Genomic DNA, 22,647 nt, shown 5'->3' with positions numbered 1-22,647 from the left:
GAATACTTTTTGTTTGGAAAAAACTAAAATACCTTTATTCAATTATTAGCGCCATTTTATATAGTACCAGAAAGAATTGTTGAGTGAAGTTATTTTAGATTCTTTGCGCAACAAAAAGTATTCTCGTAGCTTTATAAAATTACGGTTGAACCACTGATGTCACATGGACTATTTTGTCAATGTTTTTGGTACTTTTCTAGCCCTTGAACGTGGTATGACCCTTGCTGTTAATGTAGGGTCAGAAAGCTCTTGGATTTCATCAAAAATATCTTAATTTGTGTTCCAAAGATAAGCAAAGGTCTTACGGGTTTGGAACAACTTGAAGGCAAGTAATTAATGGCAGAATTTATTATTTTTTGGGGGGGTAAACTATCCCTTTAAGAAGTGTTTAAGTACAGGAACATCTAATTACATTTATTTAGAGGCCAAATCAAAAATATTTATTTAGCAACTTACCTTTTTACAAACACAGCTGGTTCAGAATTTATGTTTGAGTTGGTGCATGTAATTTACAGTAGTCAGAGTCTCTTAAAAGAATGTTAGCCACAGACCTCATTTTACAATAAAATAAAATGTAATATAAACATTCGAAATGGAACCAATGACTTGAAAATGCTAATTCTCTTCTGGGTTTTAGAACTGAACAGCTGTGTTTGAATCTACCATCCAGCTTCTCAACAGCCCACCACAATGCTGTTACTTATTTCACATGCAAAGAGGGCATTTACATTGAAATCTTAAACAGCATTCAAATAATTCTAGTCAGATGCAGACTTGCTGACACTCTATGAGGATTTTCAGTGCATACACTCTTAAAAATGTGAAAAATTGAATCTTTTTTGTCTAAATGGTTCCATAAAGAACCTTTAACATCAGAAGAACCTTTCTGGCAAAAGAAGGTTCTTCAGATTATAAAAAGGTAAGAAAGAGATGGCTCTTTAAAGAACCTTTGACTGAATGGTTCGTTGTGGAACCAAAATTGTTTTTCTATGGCATCACTTTGAAGAACCTTTTAAAGCACCTTTATTTTTAAGAGTGTAGTATATCATTTAATGTGAAATAATGATTCTGACCAAAGATGGAACATGGCAGTTTTTCAACAGGCCTTGTAACCAAAATTAACACAAACACCCTGGTTTATGTAAATAACTTTAATGCACTTGAGGGTAACAAAACCACAGGCAGTGTAGTGATTCTCAGAGAATATAAAAAAAATGCCAGTACACTAAATTCATTTTTTTTAAAGCACTAATAGAGGTTCTTTTTTTACACTTTGACCTACCGTATATTATTGAGCACATATCCCAAAAATAACAAATCCACATTCTAGAAAATAGATTGCTGCCCAGGAGCCACTTTGTTTGCTTCCCTATAAAGGCTTGGAATGCAATCATAGAGTCAAATGAAATGAAATTCAATACAAGTAAAATAGCTAACAACAATAAAAGAAACATCAGGGAACTATTTCAGGCTTCTCAACTTTACATTAAACAAGAGGCTTAGAAAACAACCATACTGTACAAGCTTTGGTAGTGTGTAGGTGAACTAACTAACCACCTATAATGTTTGACAACTAAATGAAGACCTTTTAAACAATCGTTGACTTTAAATAGGCACAGTTGTATTTTATATATGCAAATAACTAAAACCAGTAAAACCAGATACTCTGGCTTAAGTATGTTTTTTTTTTTTGATAAACATGGCTAAAAGGGCCGTTGTATGCTTTCCTTCACATTACAAGCAGGATTTAGAAAAGCAAATTTTCTGTTAAAATGAAAATTCAGTCCATTCTAAGGTGAATAAAGGCACCGGTGCTTGCACATTGTCTTGTGCTGCTAAACGTGCAACAAGAAACCAGAAAAAACTTTCCTTAAGAGTGAATAGGTAGACCAATGCAAAGACAAGTGGTATAACAGACAATACAAAATGTTAACATTTTAAAAAAAATGTTCTGTGTCGTGCAATCATCTACTATGCTCTCTGGGAAAAGAGGAAATGTCTGAATGTCTTGTTTCCTTCAGCTGTCTCTAGGCACATGGGCCAGGCAAAAGAGCTGAGCTCTTTTCTGTAGTTGTGGGTTTGTAATCAGGGACAGTGAGCTCCCAGTCTTATTGCAGTGGGCTATCAAACACTGTGTCTGGCAGAACAGAGATCTTTAGCTTCTTATCGGGCCAGCTGTACTCCTTCGGCAGCTTAGACTGGGTGAAAGGGTAAAGAGATATATAGCATGTTAAAAACACTGAAGAGTTAGAATCAGTGAAATATTTTAACGTGAGATGTAAAAACTCACTTCACGGCTGCTCAAATCATGAATGTCTGCTAGCATCTGCTCTACAAACTCCTCAGTAAGTAGTATCTAAATAGAGGAGATCAGAAAGTCACACATGGAATGACACTGAACTTTAGTAAGTTTAGTAAAGTAGTAGTTCACCCAAAAATGAATATTTACAAAAAATACTACTGACCACCAGGCCATCCAAGATGAGTCTGTTCATCAGAACAGATTTGGAGAAGTAATTCGCTCAACGGATTCAGTGGCTTGCAAAAGTATTCATACCCCTTCATTTTTTTTTTTCCATGTTTTGTTACGTTGCTGCCTTATGTTAAACTACTTTAAATGACTTTTTTCCCCCACATCAATCGACACTCCATACACCATTATGACAAAGCAAAATAGACTTGTCACAACACAAATTTATATAAAAACTGAAATAAGTACATTGCAAGTATTCATATTCTTAACTCAGTACTTAGTTGAAGCACCTTTACAGCCTCAAGACTTTTTGGGTATGATGCGACAAGCTTTGCACATCAGCATATGGCAATTATTTGCCATTCTTCTCCTCACCTCTTCATCTCTCAAGCTCTGTCAGGTTGGATGGGGGCAGACACACATTTTCAGATTTCTCCAGAAATGTATGATTGGGTTCAAGCCCAGGCTCTGGCTGGACCACTCAAGGACATTCACAGAGTTGTCTATAAGCCACTCTTGCCGTGTGCTTAGGGTCATTGTCCTATTGGAAGGTGAACCTTCTGCCCAGTCTGAGGTTCTGAATGCTTTGGACTGGGTTTTTATTAAGGCTATATCTATATTTTGCTGTGTTGAGCTTTCCTTCTACTCTGACGAGTCGAAACTCAGTTCCTGCCACTGAAAAACAGCCCCACAGCATGAGGCTGCTACAACCACAACTTACTTCTGGTATAGTACTCTTCAGGTGATCAGCAGTGCCTTGTTTCCTCCATACATTGTACTTGGAATTGAAGTTCACCAGACCAGAAAACCTGGTTTCTCACGGTCCAAGGGTCCTTTAGGTGCTTTTCCCAATTTCCAAATGTGTTTTCATGTGTCTTCACTGAGGAGAGGATTAAGTCTTGCCACACCACCATAAAGCCCAGATCGGTGGAGTGTTACAATGATGTTTGTTCTTCTGTAGGTTTCTCCTATCACCACATATCATGATCATGGAGCTCAACTAGAGTGACTATCAGGATCTTGGTCACCACAACCAAAGCCCTGCTCCATCAATTGCTTAGTTTGGCCAGGAGGCCAGCTCTAGGAAGAGTCCTGATCGTTTTAAACTTCTTCCATTAAGGATAACAGAGACAACATGCATCTAGGAACCTTTAATGCAGCACATTTTTTCTGAACTCTTCCCCAGAGCTGAGCTTTCCTCTACAGGCAGTTTTTTTTTTTTTTACCTCAGGGCTCAGTTTTTGCTCTGATACGCATTTTCAGCTTTTATTACCCATTCAGTTGAATATGCCACAGGTTAACTTCACTCAAAGTGTAGTAACATCTACAAGTTATATGGATGTTCCTGTGCTAAATTTCAGCTGTCCCAGATAAGGGAACGAATACTTATGCAATGGAATTATTTATGTTTTTTTATTTTTAATAAATTTGCAGAGATGTTAAAAAAACGGTTTCTTGCTTTTGCCATTTTGATGTATGGAGTGTAGAATGGTGTGGGGGAAAAAAGTGTTTTTTTTTAGGGTTTTTTGCAGTTCAATATAAGGCTGCAATATAACAAAATATGAAAACAATGAAGGGGTATTAATACTTTCGCAAGGCACTGTATATTATGGATAGAGGACTCATATTTTAGCTGGAGTTGTGTGGATTATTGTGATGTTTTTATCAGCTGTTTAGACTCATTCTGACGGCGCCCATTCACTGCAGAGGATCCATAGGTGAGCAAGTGATGTAATGCTACATTTCTCCAAATCTGTTCTGATGAAGAAACAAACTCATCTACTTCTTGGATGGCCTGAGGGTAATTAATTTCATGTTAAGGTTTGGGTGAACTATTCCTTCAAGGGATGTAATCGTAATTCATGTCTTACCTGTAGCCACGGTCCATGCGCAGCATAAGGATGCTCTTCTGTGGCAAAGGCCCCCTCTACCCCAGTGGATACGAAGGTGATTGCTGTGTCTCCATTAATGCTTTTATATGTGAAATGTCGGCCATGAAGCAGACGACCTCTACAAAAAAAGAGATTAAAAAGCTGAATTAATGATTTACACAGACTTTGATAAGTGTTGTTAACGCAAGCGGGAAATATCAAAGGCTAAAGCTATAAGTAACCCTATGTTCACTTTCTCCCTGTTCTCACTTGGACTTTAAACAAAGGCTTCTCTGTGAGCCTCGTCTCCGTTTCTGTCCAAACAAGGAGATTACATAAAACTCATATCCCACTCTTTAAGTGCCAGCAAAATCAGAGCGGTTTGCATTTCAGTGAGCTCAATTTGTTTGTAAAACTGTAATATACTGTAATATGAACATAGTGCAAATCAGCACACCAGTACAATGTGTACTTTTACTTCTCACTTCTGAGTGGAATCACAACCCCCGGCCATAGTCTTAAAGTTCATGCCTCAGCAAAGTAGATTTCAGAGTTGGAAATTAATGGTGACTTGAGGCAAAAATGTCACTCAAATGAACAAAAATGCCTCCAAAATTCAAGATAAGGGGACAAAAATGTCCCTACACAGTTAGACTAAATCTATTAGAGGGATAGTTCACAAAAAAATTAAAATCCTGTCATTAATTACTCACCCTCATGTTGTTCCAAACCCCCAAGACCTTCGTTCATCTTCGGAACACAAATTAAGATATTTTTGATGAAATCCGAGAGCCATAGACCAGGCCAAGAAAGATACCAAGAACATTGACAAAATAGTCCATGTGACATCAGTGGTTCAACCATAATTTTATGAAGCTACGAGAATACTTTTTTAATTTGTGTTCCAAAAATGAACGTTGAAGGTTTTACAGGTTTGAAACAACATGAGGGTAAGTAATTAATGACAAAATTTTCAGTTTTGGGTGAACTGTCCCTTTAAGAGTTTCATGATTAAAATGAAATGTGAAAATGGAAAAAAAAAAATGTTGATTGCGGTATTACATTTCGATCGGCTCATGTTGCATCAGGTTTCTTTTTACATGTAAGTGTTATGAGCAATCACACGTTTCTGTTGAGTTTATAGCAATGGCCAGTCAGAGGTATTCAGTTGCCACTTGTTTACTGACTAAATTCAATATTGGATAAAGACAGCACAAAAATGCCCCTGGAAATAAGTGGAAGTGAATTTGAATTAAACTAATGAATAAGTCTATTTCTGAGCCTGTGGATTTTTGAGAAAATGTATGGCAAAAGACCCTTATGTACTCAAGTACATTCCCTACAGAGTTCTGCTCTACCTGAGGCACAGTGGGAGCAGAGTCCCAGACTCCTGGTTAAACTTCAGATGTACACTTTCCAGCTGTCGTGTTCGCACCAGCTCGTGAGGGACGATAGCAGCCGAGCTCTCGCTCTCTAGACTGTCCTTACGGCTCCTGGGATAACAGAAGAGGGGAAAAACATCAGAAAAAAACAGAATGAGGGTGTCCAATTTGTGTCCAAGTGCCCAGTTTGAATATTTGGACTCTTAGGCGACATTTAAACCGTATACACTACCAGTCAAACGTTTTTTAAAAGTAAGATTTTAATGTTTTTTAAAGAAGTCTCTTATGCTCACCAAATCTGCATTTATTTGATCCAAAGTACAGCAAAAACAGTATTTAAAATGACTGTTTTCTATTTGAATATATTTTAAAATGTATTTATTCCTGTGATTTCAAAGCTACTCCAGTCACATGATCCTTCAGAAATCATTCTAAAATTCTGATTTGCTGCTCAAAAAACATTACTATTATTATTATTATTATTACGTTGAAAACAGCTGAGTGGAATTTTTTTCTGGTTTCTTTGATGAATAGAAAGTTTAGAAGAACAGCATTTATCTGAAATAGAAATCTTTGGTAACATTATAAATGTCTTTATCATCACTTCAATCACTTCATCACTTTATCATTAATTTAAAGCATCCTTGCTAAATGAAAGTATTCATTTCTATAATTTCTTTCACAAAATAAATAATTAATTATACTTGTCCAAGCTTCTGAATAGTACAGTGCATAATGTTACAAAAGTTATTTCAGATAAATGATCATCTTTGGATCTTTCTATTCATTAAAGAATCCTGAAAAATATACTCAACTGGTTTAAATATTGATGATGATGATGATGATGATGATAATAATAATAATGATTAAAATAAATGTTTCTTGAATAGCAAATTTAGCATATTAGATTGATTTCTGAAGAATCATGAAGACTGGAGTAATGATGCTGAAAATTCAGCTTTGAAATCACAGGAATAAATTACATTTTAAAATATATTCAAATAGAAAGCAGGCATTTTATATACAGTGGTATATGAAAGTTTGGGAATCCCTTGTAGAATCTGTGAAAATGTGAATAATTTTAACAAAATAAGAGAGATCATACAAAATGCATGTTATTTTTTATTTAGTACTGTCCTGAGTAAGATATTTTACATCAAAGATGTTTACATATAGTCCACAATACAAAATAATAGCTGAAATTATTAAAATAACCCCCTGCAAAAGTTTGAGAAACCTTAGTTTTTATTACTGTGTGTGGTTACCTGGATGATCTACGATTGTTTTTTTGTTTTGTAATGGTTGTTCATGAGTCTCTTGTTTGTTCTGAACAGTTAAACTGAGCACTGTTCTTCAGAAAAAATCCTTCAGGTCCTGCAGATTCTTCATTTTCCAGCATCTTTTGCATATTTGAACCCTTTCCAGCAGTGACTGTATGATTCTGAGATCCATATTTTCAGGACAACTGAGGGACTCAAACACAACTATGTTCAAAAACTCACTGATGCTCCAGAAGGAAACACGATGCATTAAGAGCCGGGGGGTGTAAACTTTTGAACAAAACGAAGATGTCCAAATTTTTCTTCTTTTGCTGAAATATCATTTTTTTCCATTTAGTACTGCCTTTCGTTAGCAACAGAAGATACTTGCATGTTTCCCGGAAGACAAATTAAGTGCAATTTACCTTGATCTTCACATTCAAAAAGTTTCACTCCCCGTATCTTAATGCATCGTGTTTCCTTCTGGAGCATCAGTGAGTTTTTGAACATAGTTGTGTTTGAGTCCCTCAGTTGTCCTGAAAATATGGATCTCAGAATCATACAGTCACTGCTGGAAAGGGTTCAAATATGCAAAAGATGCTGGAAAATGAAGAATCTGCAGGACCTGAAGGATTTTTTCTGAAGAACAGTGCTCAGTTTAACTGTTCAGAACAAACAAGAGACTCGTGAACAACCATTACAAAACAAAAAAACAATCGTAGATCATCCAGGTAACCACACACAGTAATAAAAACTAAGGTTTCTCAAACTTTTGCAGGGGGTTATTTTAATAATTTCAGCTATTATTTTTATTGTGGACTATATGTAAACATCTTTGATGTAAAATATCTTACTCAGGACAGTACTAAATAAAAAATAACATGCATTTTGTATGATCTCTCTTATTTTGTTAAAATTATTCACATTTTCACAGATTCTACAAGGGATTCCCAAACTTTCGCATACCACTGTAGTTAAACATATTTCTGTACCGGATCAAATAAACGCAGGCTTGGTGAGCAGAAGAGACTACTTAAAAAAAAAACTTTGAAAATCTTAACGTTCAAAAACTTTTGACTGGTAGTTTAAGTGTCATTTTGCATTAGATAACCATGTTGTAACCACGTTCATCACATTAACTATGAACATGATCCACTAATGTTTAACTACCAGAAATGTTCCAAATACTGATAGTGCAATGATATTCATACATTTGTAGCTTAAGGTCCAAATACTTTTTTAGGACTCTGTAAATGAGTAAAAAAATATTGCAGTGTAGAGGGTTTCCTTATTGTTCTATAAAAAGTACATTTTAGACACTGAACTGAACACCCGTTTTCAAAGTGGAATAAAGAAGAATAGTCTCCATAGCCCATTTGTTGGAGAAATAGTTTCAGTTTCACGCGTACTTGGCTCTTACCTTGATATCTGCTGGGTCTGGAAATGTCCAACTGATTGTCTATGGAGAAATTAGGGGCAGATTTGTACCACAGCGAAGTGAATGAATGCATTTACCACTACTGCCAAACGGCAAATCAATTTTATTCTTTTCAAAAGCCACTTAGGAAAAAAGTAAACTATCCCTCTTTTAAAAGAAGAACTTCTTTGAATGCATCTCATATTTGTTATTCTTGTAATTCAGTTACTACTGCAAGGCCTTTTAAACACAAAATGTTGGACAGATGTATCAGTGGAGCAAGCGTGGCAAACACAGGTCGAGCAACTGAGATATACATTCATGACTCACTTAAGCGGTCTTGAAAAATCTGTCAAAGGAATAGTTTACCCAAAAATTTAAATTTGTTTTAACGATGTCCTTACTACTCTTCTGGGCCTTTCAGTGGCATTGCTGTCTATACAGGATCAGAAAGCTCTCAGATTTCATCAAAACCATCTTGTGTTCTGACAATGAATGAAGGTCTTAAGGGTTTGGAACGACGTGAGGGTGAGTGATTAATAACAAAGTTTTTCATTTTTGAGTGAACTATCCCTTTAATTTTCCATAATGATAAATGACGGCTTTATTAAGAATAGGAACAAATAAATAAAATTGCATGCAGGATTCAAATCATTTTCATCAAGTTGTATCAGAGGGGCTAAGCAAGCAAATTAATCACTTACTGAAACTGTAAGTCATTACTTTCGTCATGACAAACTTGAAATTCAACACAACGACTTAATCACAAGTACTAAAAGAATTGTTAATGAAACTTGAATCGTTAAGAGGAATCTGAACCAGAATTGTTAAATTCTTTATGACTCTCAGTCACTGCAGAAACCTGAAATCCTTTTCCTCTCCATAAAGACAGTATGTACAGCAGTGATGTTCCTAATAAGGAAACTGTCATTGTATATTACTTCAGTTCAGCATTATGATTTTCATTCATCATGACTATTTAGAAAAGGCAACACAACCAATTGCAGCAGACAGTCAGGCTGAGCTCCAGGATGTATGTCTGAATCTTTGGCTGGGCTACAAGTAGCAGGGGCCGTGAGCAAAACAAGGGGGTGCAGACAACAGGATAGTGAGATTAACCCAGACAAACCATGCACTGAGATGATCTGGATTGCACAGCGTTTAATGAGATGAGGACGGAGTGCTTAAAACAGTCACCCCAGCTAACTGCTACCATCACAGCCCTAATAAACAAAGATGATATGCAATGTCTAATAGCGCAAATAATCACAGGTCTATGGATAGTACAGTATAATACAGTACCCGGATTCAAAAGCACATTGGTCCTGGCAGACTATTGGCAATTGAAGCTAATTTTGTGAGCTAGTAACATTGCTGTACAATAGCAGGCCAGCTGGCAAGAGTCAACACTCATGAGGACAAAGATTGAAGGGACAGGCTGTGTCTGAAAAATACCTGCAGGTAATTATCCACATATTGGACAGGCTTCTGAGCCGCTGTCAAACCAACAGTGATTTTGATATATATAGCGGTTAAGTTGAACCAACCAAAGTTCAGGAAATTCATTCCTAACTCTGTTAAAAATTGCAGGCCGGTTTAACAGCCATTTTTCAACTGTGCACCAAACAGGGGTGGGCGACGTGACTAAAATCTTATATAACAGTACTGCATCACATAGCAGTATATATCATGATCAGTTAATTTTGCAGAGTCTTGTCACTTTGCTCTCTTGCAGTACGCACTGGGTGTTTGAGTGCAGTGTACATTGGATGTCTAAGCATAATTTTTGTGTGTCACCAAGTGAAATCTATGAATGTTGAAAACTCATTAGGACCGCTTGTTGGTTATTTAATAAGTACAAGTAGTCCTAATGAGTTTTCAGCGATAATAATATTAACAGGCGTATAGACTAATTTCTTACTAAATAATTTATAGGGGTATCACATCAGAAATGAGTGATGGAAATGGCAAATTTCAGAAAAAAAAAAAAATGTTTAAACGCTCACATGAGGTGGTTTTTGACTTGTGCGAAAAGGGTTAATGCGAATAATAGGAGATGGAAACGCATTTGCCTCATCAAAAAAAAAAGTCATGTGACTGCTATGGAATTGGATAACTTGACTAACCAGTGGGACGATCTTGTCGCACAACATCTGAAATGTTCTTTTGGCTAGGGCTGCACGATTACTGCAAAAATCATGATCACGAGTATTTTGGTCAATATTGTAATCACGATTATTTAACACGATTATGAGTGGGTCCGGAACTTTATATGATCGATTAATTTAAAGATAGCAATGCAATAGAAAAAAAAAAAGATACAAATAAAACGTTTTTATTTTTATTTTTTATTAATTGAATGTAAAATAAAACAGCGTAGTCTTCACTGTAAGAATTAAAGGAGAACTCCGGTGTGATATTGACCTAAAGTGTATTGAATCATGATATCGAGTGTGAACGTACCTTGCATATCTCATCTCGGTTTGTGTCCAGCTGTCCGAAATCTGGGGTCAGTTAGCCGATGCTCACAACAGGTTGTCAATGAAAGTCAACAGGGCATCGGAATAGCCATGTAAATAAATCACTGTTTTACGCCATTTACGAGACACAAAGTAGCTCCACACTTCATTGGTAGACTTCCAAGGGCCCTGACATTTAAAACGAGACATTGAGAACTCAGAAAAAGCACCGGTAGTTTATTTACAAGAAGATTTATACAGACAGTACCTGGGAAAGAAAATCCGGTAGCCGCCATCCTGAACTTAGTCACGATAAGTCGAGTGTCGAGCACCAAGGAATTTATCAGGTTATCAACGTATCAGGTTGTAGTTTCCTTCGTGCTCGACACTCGACTTATCGTGACTACATTTAAGATGGCGGCGACCGGTCTGTTCCTGGTGGAACATGTCTGTATAAATCTACTTGTAAATAAACTACCGGTGCTTTTTCTGAGTTCTCAATGTCTCGTTTTAAATGTCAGGGCCCTTGGAAGTCTACCAATGAAGTGTGGAGCTACTTTGTGTCTCGTAAATGGCGTAAAACAGTGATTTATTTACATGGCTATTCCGATGCCCTGTTGACTTTCATTGACAGCCTGTTGTGAGCATCGGCTAACTGACCCCAGATTTCGGACAGCTGGACACAAACCGAGATGAGATATGCAAGGTACGTTCACACTCGGTATCATGATTCAATACACTTTAGGTCAATATCACACCGGAGTTCTCCTTTAAACATGCTTTGTTTCTTATAAAAACTACAAAATTCCCTCCGTCAAGAGCAGCAAGTGATTTTGTCTTTGTTTTTTGATTAACATTAAGCACAGAGACGGCAGAAGGAATATTACTTGTGGCTGCTTTAGGAGCTGCATGGACCCAATATACTGTAACACACATTTTTATTCTCAACTGTTTACATTAACTTGAGACATAACTGAAGAAGGTTTACACGAATAATCACCAAACGCTGCATTTTGACATATATTTGCATGTATTGGGCTTAAGGTGGAGCGACAGCGCACCACTAGAAAGGGGTTGGAATCAGGAGCAATAATCGTTTTATCACGATTATTGCATTTTCATAATCGTTTAAAGCTGAAATCGAAACTCGAAATTTCGATTAATTGCACAGCCCTACTTATGGCTATTCTTAAATGCCTGAGCAATGTCTGTCATCAAAGTATTTCCTTTTAAATTGCCTCCCAGAGGGGTCTTATAAGCAATGACAGCATTTATTGTGTTTCATCTGCTAGCTCTGAGGTGCAAGTAATTTATTATATATAAAAATGATTATATTTAGTGGCTTCTACTCCATTTCTTAGTGACATTGAGTGCCAGTTTATCAGGAAGTGACAATTTTGTTCTCTTTGAGTCGCTAGATGGAAACGGTGCTCATTTGCAAATGATTTATGTAATATTCCAATTTTGTGCATAAGTTAAAGTCGCACATTTGGATGGAAACCCATTGACACTGATTTTACAAACTGATTTAATTCTGATCTCAATTCAATTTAATATGGATTCATGCTGAATGGATACATATATCAGGAACTGTGAACTATAAGCTGTAAACTATACAAGGAACCAGGTCGGTTGGTATATTAAGGATTAGTTCACTTCCAGAATAAAAATGTCCTGATAATTTACTCACCCCCGTGTCATCCAAGATGTTTATGTCTTCCTTTCTTCAGTCAAGAAGAAATTAAGGTTTTTGAGGAAAACATTCCATAGTGGACTTCAATGGGAGCCAACGGGTTGAAGGTCCAAATTGCAGTATCATTTCATTTTTGATTCAAAAGCATTTTTTTTTAATTATTTTTTTTTAGAAAATGACCAATCATTTCACTAGATTAGACCCTTCTTCTTCACCTGGGATCATGTGGAGCTCTTTGAAGCTGCACTGAAACTGCAATTTGGACCTTCAACCCATTGATCCCCATTGAAGTCCACTATATGGAGAAAAATCCTGTAATGTTTTCCTCAAAAACCTTCATTTGTTTTTGACTGAAGAAAGAAAGAAAGACATAAACATCTTTCATAACAGGTTAATTAAAATATAATGAATATGTAACACATTCTTATATTTAGCAAAATGCTGATTTTATTTTTCTAGCTAACTATCAAGCTGTGATTGATGTAAATGTAACATCACATTGTTTACAAGCTGTTTTATTGGCATCTTTCTACATTTGAAACATGTAATGTGACACATTCACGTTTCTTTCAACATACCTTCTGATGTTAATTCATGTTTATTCCATGATATAACTAGTGCTGAAACTGAAGAGGTAATCGGATTGTGGATGGGAGATGAACATTACAAATGTTGTTAAGTGCACTTTAGTGTAAACGTCAACTGTAAACAGCACAGACTGACAGATCTATCTTGAAATTTAAATATTGATATTGGTTCAAAATGAAGATAGATTAAAATTAAGAAAGCAATACTGTCAATCCAGCCCTACCAATTTACACATCTCTGCAATCATGCACACAACACAAATGTCTGTGATGTTACATTGCTCAACCTCTAACCATTAATTATGCAGCCGTGTGCTATAAACAATATAGCAAAATCTCTACTTGGTGACACACTTTTCACACTATGTACAGTTGAAGTCAAAAGTTTACATACACCTTGCAGAATCTGCAAAATGTTAATTATTTGACCAAAATAAAAGGGATCATACAAAATGCATGTTATTTTTTATTAAGTACTGAATCTGAATCTGAATAAGATATTTCACATAAAAGATGTTTACATATAGTCCACAAGAGAAAATCATAGTTGAACTGATAAAAATGACCCTGTTCAAAAGTTTACATACGCTTGATTCCTAAGGAGTCCATCAGTTGTCCTCAGTGTGAAAAGATGGATCTCAAAATCATATAATCATTGTTGGAAAGGGTTCATATCAAATACTGAAAAACCAAAGAATCTGTGGGACCTGAAGGACTTTTCTGGCAGTTTAACTGTTCAGGACAAACAAGGGACTCATGAACTATCACTAAACAAAACAAAAAAAACACAGCTGTGGATCATTCAGGTAACAACACAGTATTAAGAATTAAGTGTATGTAAACTTTTGAACAGGGTCATTTTTTTTATAAATTAAACTATTATTTTCTCTTGTGGACAATTATGTAAACATCTTTTATGTGAAATATCTTATTCAGGTCAGTACTAAATAAAAATAACATGCATTTTGTTTGATCCCTCTTATTTTGTAAAAGATTCTGCAAAGTGCATGTAAACTTTTGACTGCAACTTTAAATACCACCCAGCCCTGGCACCAAACATCATTTGTCTCCTAGTCATAAACCATAATGATGCCATCTTGTCCCTAACAGGTGGCACAGCAAACCAAAGCAGTTTGGTGTCCTGAAACAAACTCTTCAACCTGCTACTTCCAGAATTAAGGTCACAGTACTAGGTAAACCATACTTCCGCTCGACCAGTATAATCACGAGGTCCAGAAGCACTGATTGTCATGAAAGGGCAGGACTTACTGTGGCCGGTCGTGACTGTGTCTCTGACTGCTGATGGGAGGCAGGACAGACTTGCTGTTAATCTCCAGTCCTTTCCTCAGGGCTTCTCTAATCTGTTCAGTGTCTGTATGAACAATACACAAACACTCATGACAAGAACATAGTACAAAAATCTCAGAAGCATACGTTGGTTGGTGTCTTGTTTTTAAATCGGGCTGTGCTTGTCCTTAGCACACCTCACCTTTGTCGGACAGCCTGCGTGGCTGTGACCCAATGCAAATGCTCCTGCTGTCGTCCTCATCCTCGGGAGGTCGGCTCAAGTCATCCCAGGCGCACTTGGCACTGACCCCGCTCAGGTTAGAGCCGTCCGTCTCTATGCCCTTATCCACTCGTTCCTGCTTGGGATGAGCAATCAACACACGTGCTAATCAGCAGGAGATCAGCATGGCTGGACATGTGTCCGTCTCAGTGCAGAGAGCGAGGGGGCAGAGGACTAACAGCAGGTGGAGGTGTTGAGTTTAACAGCCACAGACTTAATTACACTCATCTTTTCCCATCACTCCTGAAGCATCACAGTATGCGCTATAGCAGATGACCTTAATCGCCAGAAATGATTATCATTCATTACCAGAGGTGCAAAATATTCATAGACAAGTTTCGCTTGAATAAATTTCACAAAAGTATCTAAACATGGTTAACAAGGTCTTTAATTTTAAGGAATAATTCATTGAAAAATTAGCAATTTCACCGATATTAAAATTCTGGCTGATACAAATAAGCATAATTAACCTTATGTTACAGTCAGTAAAAAATTAATTGCTGATATTGAAATTGTGAACTATCTTCTCTAAATAACATAAAACACAAAAAACTGAAACATAAAAAAGTGAATTTAGGAATCAACATATGTAAATGTACAGTATTAAAAACAAATCTAAACTTTAAGATGTGCTAAAGATTGCATTTAACAGTGACATAAAATTTTATAACTTTAAATGATGACAAAAACTTTACAATTAATACACACTAGAATACTGCCAATACATTTTTTTCTTGAGCACCAAATCAGCATATTAAATTGATTTCTAAAGAGAATCATTTGACACTGAAGAATAAGTATTGCTAAAATTTTAAATTTTATTTTAAAAATCGAAATATATTTTTCTCTATTTATTATCAAATAAATGCAGCCCGAGTACATTTACAAACCTCATAAATGTTACAATTTGCATAAACAATGAAATATTCAGTATCATCTGACCTATGTATTATATCTAATAATTTGACTGAAATACTAAAATTTAATTTGTGGAATAAGCAGACTGAAATGTCATTAAAAATCAACTTTAAAGGAACACTCCACTTTTTTTGGAAATAGGCTCATTCTCCAACTCCCCCCGAGTTAATAAGTTGAGTTTTACCGTTTTGAAATCCATTCAGCCGTTCTCCTGTTCTGGCGATATCACTTTTAGCATAGCTTAGCATAGATCATTGAATCCTATTAGACCAATAGCATCGCGTTCAAAAATGACCAACGAGTTTCCATATTTTACTTATTTAAAACTTGACTCTTCTGTAGTTATATCGTGTACTAAAACCAGGGGAAATGCAAAGCTGCGAGTTTCTAGGCTGATAAGATTAGGAACTACACTTTCATTCCGGCATAATAGTCAAGGAAGTTATATAAGTAATAAGGCTGAAGCAGGAGCAGTAATACCATGCAGCACATGTGCAAATGCTAAACTAGCTGGGAACTCATTTCTGATAATACTCCGCCTGCTTCGGCCATATTACGGCAGCAAACTTCCTTGACTATTACGCCGGAATGGGAGTGTAGTTCCTAATCTTATCAGCCTAGAAAATTGAAGCTTTGCATTTCCACCGGTCTTAGTACACGATATAACTACAGAAGAGTCAAGTTTTAAATAAAACAAATATGGAAACTCATTGGTCATTTTTGAACATGATGCTATTGGTCTAATAGGATTCAATGATCTATGCTAAGCTATGCTAAAAGTGATATTGCCAGAACAGGAGAACGGCTGAATGGATTTCAAAACGGTAAAACCCAACTTATTAACTCGGGGGGAGTTGGAGAATGAGCCTATTTCCAAAAAAAGTGGAGTGTTCCTTTAAGCAAATAACCATGAAGAGTTGTCATATGGTAGAGAGGAACTTGTAAATAAATTTTTAAAAATATTAGCCGTTTAGGAACAATTAGGGCTCTATGAAATCGGTTTTATTTTTTTACCAAATTCTTTTTTATGTTTTTCCAAATTTAGTTTGTTTTCGGTTTTAATTTTCCTGTATTCCAGTTATTTGCAGTTTCACATTTTTCTAGACTCTATTTTGATGGTTAAATTAACAAATATTAATCAAATAGCTTGTCTAATTAATTGAAATCATGAAACATACACAATTTGACAGCTATTTATTAAAAGTTTAACAAAATTTACATTTTTATGGCCCTATGAAATACATTGTATTTTTTTTTTTACCAAATTAAAAATACCAATAGCATCTCTAATTAATTATAAAAAAAAATAATTTATAGGTTAAATTATTTTAATTATTTTTTCATAAATACTGTGCATTTATATTTTTCTGATAAATATTCCTTAAAAATGTTTTAATAATATTTTTTAGTAGTAGTAGTGTTATCATTACATTAATTCATATATTTCTATCTATTTTCTTCAAACCAAACATTTATTTTGACAGGTTGCTGTGAAGATCTTTAGGTTTTGTATGTATATGATATAACCCCGGTTTCACAGACATGGCTTAAGCCTAGTCCTAGACTAAAATGTAAGTCTGAGCTGTTTCAACTGCAAGAAACTCGCACTGACTGATTGTAAAATATATCAGTGCCGTTGTTTTGTCCCAAGATGCACACCAGTAATGTTTTTTCTTAAGGCACGTTTATAAATATTACTTAAATGTCTTAAATGAACTATGGCCTAATCCTGGCTTACGCTAAGCCCCGTCTATAAAACCGGGCCATAGAGTTCTAAACAATATCAGGGTGGGAATAAGAGGATTTTCATTTGTGGATGAACTGTTCCTTTCAACAACATGCAATCTTAAAAAAACCTTACTTGCAAATGTGGATCAATGTCAAATATGGTTTCCCCTCTTCTCATGTCAGTGATTAACCATGGACCCCCAGCACTGCAAACAAAACAGCAGGGAAAACAATGTCAGAATTCATGAAAAACAAGAACAGCACAAAGCATCTCAGAGCAAATGAAAGCTCCTGACCCACATACTACAGACTAACAGCATTCAAAATACACTGCTCTTATCTACGGTTCCCACAATGCCTCAGCAAGAGTGGAAAAGATGACACACATATTCATAGAGTAAATTTAACTAAAGCTTATAATTTCAGCCATCCATAAATGCCACAGAGACAAAGTAATACATCAAGGGCATTAATTTAGTTTCTCAGCTGGTTAAATCAGTCCTGCAGTTTCTTTAAAACAGTTTTCCCACCAATTGAGCACGAGCATGTCCTTGGCTGTGTCATGGCTGGCTGTGGGATTACTCACATGTACACTCCTCTCAGCAGGTCCAGAATGCCTTGACCGTTCCACTGCTGCGCTGCCTGCAGCTCCTCTGTGCAAACACCCACAATCTGATGAGCACAGAAGGAAAAACTTAATTTACACCAATCACAAGGAGACGCATGCATAGGAGGACAAGGTTGATTAATGTAACATCTAAAACAGAGGAAGGTTATTTCATATGTACAGTGAGGCTCAGCTGAACCTAGATGGCTACATAAACATGTCTGCAACGGTTCTCAAACGCTAAGAAGACAAATACAGTGGTGGCCAAAATTATTAGAACACGTATTTTCACCAGATAAGAATTATTTTAAGTCAGCTATTTCTATCTTTTGCTGTAGTGTGTCATTTTGCCATGTCATTGTAATAATCCAGTGAGGTTTTTGTTTGCACAAGGAGTCTGACAACAGCCAGAGATCTAATCCCATCATCATCCAGTCTGTCTGGAATGACATGAAAAAACAGAACAAACTGAGACAGACTAAAACCAGAAGAACTGTGGCAACATTGCCAAGATGCTTCAAGAAACCTACCTGCAAAGCTACAGTAAAAATGTCAAAATGCTGTCAAAAATGTCATAATTAGATTTTCTTTATCGATTAACTTCTATTAACTAAACCAAATCAACATTTGGTGTGACCATCCTTTGCATTTAAAGCAGCTTTTGCCCTAGGTGCACTTGCGCATAGTTTTTCAGGTAGCTTTCTTGAAGCATATTGGAGACGTTGTCTCAGTTTGTTCTGTTTCTTCATGTCATTCCAGACAGACTGGATGATGATTAGATCAGATCTCTATGTGGAGCACTGGCTGTTGTCAGACTCCTTGTGCAAACAAAAACCTCACTGGATTATTACAATTAATAGCTAAATGAATGTTTGGAAATGTAAACTGGTATTTCCTACTGACACACTACAGCAGAAGATAGAAATAACTGACTTAAATCATTTTAACCTGGAGAATAATCTATAATCTATTCTAATAATTTTGGCCACCACTGTAAGAAATAAATAATAATAAATGTGGATTTTATATCAGCCTACAGTGAACAACTTTTTTGAAAATGCTGGCTTGTTGTGCCTGACCTGAAGAAAGCTGACGTGACCAAAGGGGGTCGGCACCGGCTGCATCTGAGGGTCCTCCGTGAGTAGCATATGCTGGATTCTAGATTCGCTGTTGTCCAACGGACTGTGCCACGAAATGTGATCGCCACTACAGAATGTGTTTTCTGTCACAGAGAAAATGATTTGTCTGAGAGGTCAGCTTACTTTCAAGAGAGTAATATTTAAATGTTTAATATTGAAATTAAGTGAAATTTTAGTTTGACGACTTTAATATACTGCATACAGAACATACAATAAAGTACCTGCTATGGGACAAATGTGCAATTTTTACACTAAGAAAAGTTCATATGTGGACCGTTTGCACTTCAAATAAAAAAAAACTACTAAAATACAGCAGACACATGACACATTATGCTAAATACAGTCTGCACATATTTAGATGTGTGATTCCACATGCTGCACCTCATATCACTGAATTGGAATTGCAGAGTTTTTTTTTTTTTTTTTAACTAGGAGGCGAAAACAAAATCTGGATTATATTATAACATTAGATATACAGGTGAGAAGTAGTCAAACTTTGTTACATTTGCAAGTAAAAGTGTCAATTAAAAGCAATAAAAGGCTAAGAAATGATCGTGAAAAACTAAATTGAGTGTTTTTGGCAAAAAAAAAAAAGACTAAAATTATAATCACACATCAGGGGGAAATTTAATTATATATTATAGTCCCCTTAAAGGGTTAATTCACTCACAAATGAAAATTCTGTCATCAATTACTCATCTTCATGTCATTCCAAACCCATAAGACCTTCATTCATCTTTGGTACATAAATTAATATATTATTTTAGACAAAATCAGAGAGCTTTCTGATCCTGCTTCAGCGCATCAGACTGACAAGAAGAAATTGTTGAAAATTGAAAATGTTATTTTTGTTTTCTTTGCACACAAAAAGTATTCTTGTAGCTTCATAAAACTAAAGTTCAACTACTGATGTCACATGGACTATTTTAACGATGTCCTTACTACCTTTCTACAACCTTTCAGAAAGCTCTCGGATTTCATCAAAAATCTCTTAATTTGTGTTCTGAAGATGAATAAAGATTTTACAGCTTTGTAACGACATGAGGATTAGTAATTAATGACATTTTTGAGGAAACCATCCCTTTAGACCAGTTATATAGAATGCTTTTAAATCTGTTAAAGCTGAAAACAGCAGCTGCTACATTGTTTTGAAATCCAGGAATTATAAAACTCCTACCACTTAAAGGTTGTATCAGCGATCTCAAGCCTGAAAAATAAAGTGTCAAATTCAGCTGACCTTTCTTCACGATCCGCTCGCTGCCTGCCCCATAAATCGACTGTAAAAAAAAACGCGTCTCTCTGGTCAGCCTAGGGTCCGAGATATGCCAAAAAAACAATCGGTGCTATCAACTATTCCACAGAAAAACAAACAGCGGATCGTGAAGAAAGGTCAGCTGAATTTGACACTTTATGTTTCAGGCTTGAAATCGCTGATACAACCTTTAAGAGTAGGTGCAGGTACAGTACCTGATTGAAAAACGTATCGAGCTAAGCCTTGCATGAGCTCAGCTGGCCAGGTAGGGGGTGCCGTCTCTCCCGCTTCTCTCTTTAGGCGAAATGTGAGCTCGAAACCAAAACCACTTGGGCCCTCTTGACCTGTGAATCTATAAAGAAGCAGAACACAGCTCAAATTAAATCACTGCCAACCTACAATAGCATAAATCTTCATATAAAACTAAACATCAAATTCATTGTTCATGTAAGTAAATTTGAAACTAGATGAGCTGGGTATTGTTGTAATAACACTGTCATGTAAACATTTTATAAGGTCTGTCATTCTTACTCGTGAACTCTGTTGTCCCCATACAAGTCACTTAGACCCAGGCTGACATAGTGCCAATGCTCTGGTACATCTTGTCCAGGACATCCCACATTTCTGTACATACTAATGTAATCCAGAGGATCTGGACCCCCTAACCTGAAAAAAGGATTATAGGAAGAAAAAGTGAGTTGTTGTTTTTTTTTAAGAAAAAGTGAGTTATTGAGATTGAAAAGTACACTTGAAAGTTTGTTATTTGCCTATTGATAATGCTTCTGCTGACTGAAATATGCTGTGATATATCATCTTTGAACACCACTTTGTTTTACACTTGTAAAAACAAGTTATGAAACAGCTAAAACTATTCTTTGAATAAAACGTGTTTTTATAAGAGCATACCAAGCAAAAACATAAAATACTAATGCTTCAGACGTCTCACCAATACTTCACAATGGCTGTGACTTGCAGCGGGTTCGCCTGATCGGGATACAGGCGCCTGCATTCCCCATAAATGGCCTGCAATCCCGGGGGAAAGAGCGAGGCGAGGCCGAGGTGCGCTGCTGCTCCGCTGCTAGGCCGCATCTCATCCATCCCCACACGGCCGCACCAAACAGTGAAAAAAAGTTGTCGAAAATCAAGAAAAATGGTGTTCTTTTTACTTTAAGATTAAAAAAGACGATTAAATTACTGATGTTGTAAAAAACGATTTGTTACACTTTCCCCCCCTATGTTTAGTCCCGTTGCAGTTTTTCCTCTGTGGTTTGATGTCCAGAAAGGGGATGTGTCTAACACTTTGATTGACACTTGATCCATCCAATCAGAACGGGCGTTAGAAAGATACGACATGAGAGCCGCGAAGCGGTTGGACAAATGTATTGCGATCAATGAGTTTGTTAGCTGTTGATCATGTGGAGGTGGGGCTCGGTGGTCTGTTACAGAAGCGTCTATATCCAATTTGCCATTCACAAAAACAACTTAACACTACCAGTCAAAAGTTTTTGAACAGTAAGATTTGTAATGTTTTTTTTTTTAAACATTGGAAGCCTGCATTTATTTGATAAGTATAGCAAAAACAGTAACATTTTGAAATGTTTTCACTTTTTAGTTTCAAAAAGAATTACATTTTAAAATGTAATTTATTCCTGTGATTTCAAAGCTGAATTTTTTAGCATCTTTAGCATATAATATTCTGAATTGTTGAAAATTCTAATATTTGCTGTTAAAAAACATAATAATAATAATTATTATTATTATTATTATTATTATGTTGTTGTTGTTGTTGTTGTTGTTGTTGTTGTTGTTGAAAACAGCTGAGTAGATTTTTTTCAGGTTTCTTTGATTAAAACAAAATAACAACAGCATTTATCTGAAATAGAAATCTTTTGGGACATGTTTAGAAAAATTGTATCATCACTTTTGATCAATTTAAAACATCCTTGCTAAATAAAAGTATTAATTTCGATCTTTTCTTTTACAAAAAAGGGGAAAGATATACTGACAAGCTTTTGAATGGTTTAGTATATCATTTTAAAAAAGCTTTTCATTTCAGATGCTGATCTTTGGATCTTTCTATTCATCAAAGAATCCTGTAAAAAAAATACTCAACTGTTTTACATTTTGATTAAAAAAAAAGCTAATCAGCATATTCTTCTGAAAGATCATGTAACACTACAGACAGGAGTAATGATGCTGAAAATTTAGCTTTGATTACAGGAATAAATTACATTTTAAAATATATTCACATAGAAAACAGTTTTATTAAATAGTAGAAATATTTCAAAATTATAC

At 35.8% G+C, this 22,647-nt stretch overlaps 1 protein-coding gene across 4 annotated transcripts; it reads right to left on the bottom strand.

The window, feature by feature from the left end:
- Nucleotides 1–1,136: 1,136 nt before the first annotated feature.
- Nucleotides 1,137–21,633, bottom strand: sufu (suppressor of fused homolog (Drosophila)). Of its 4 annotated transcripts, none has more exons than XM_073835088.1 (13): nucleotides 21,299–21,633; nucleotides 20,884–21,018; nucleotides 20,568–20,704; nucleotides 19,041–19,183; nucleotides 17,941–18,026; nucleotides 17,488–17,560; nucleotides 14,631–14,787; nucleotides 14,411–14,513; nucleotides 8,406–8,444; nucleotides 5,703–5,837; nucleotides 4,345–4,483; nucleotides 2,291–2,356; nucleotides 1,137–2,198 (listed from the first exon to the last, which is right to left on the bottom strand). In XM_073835088.1, the coding sequence occupies exons 1-13, from the start codon at nucleotides 21,448–21,450 to the stop codon at nucleotides 2,109–2,111; spliced, it is 1,455 nt and encodes a 484-aa protein (XP_073691189.1). In that variant the 5' UTR covers nucleotides 21,451–21,633; the 3' UTR covers nucleotides 1,137–2,108. The 4 variants fall into 4 exon arrangements, with proteins under 4 accessions (XP_073691189.1, XP_073691190.1, XP_073691191.1 ...); XM_073835089.1 differs by having other exon boundaries at nucleotides 14,631–14,784; XM_073835090.1 differs by lacking the exon at nucleotides 8,406–8,444.
- Between the last annotated feature and the right edge of the window lie 1,014 nt (nucleotides 21,634–22,647).

Source organism: Garra rufa, chromosome 2 (genome assembly GCF_049309525.1).
Source record: "Garra rufa chromosome 2, GarRuf1.0, whole genome shotgun sequence".
Lineage (NCBI taxonomy): Eukaryota > Metazoa > Chordata > Actinopteri > Cypriniformes > Cyprinidae > Garra > Garra rufa.
This window is presented reverse-complemented; position numbering and strand designations above follow the sequence as displayed.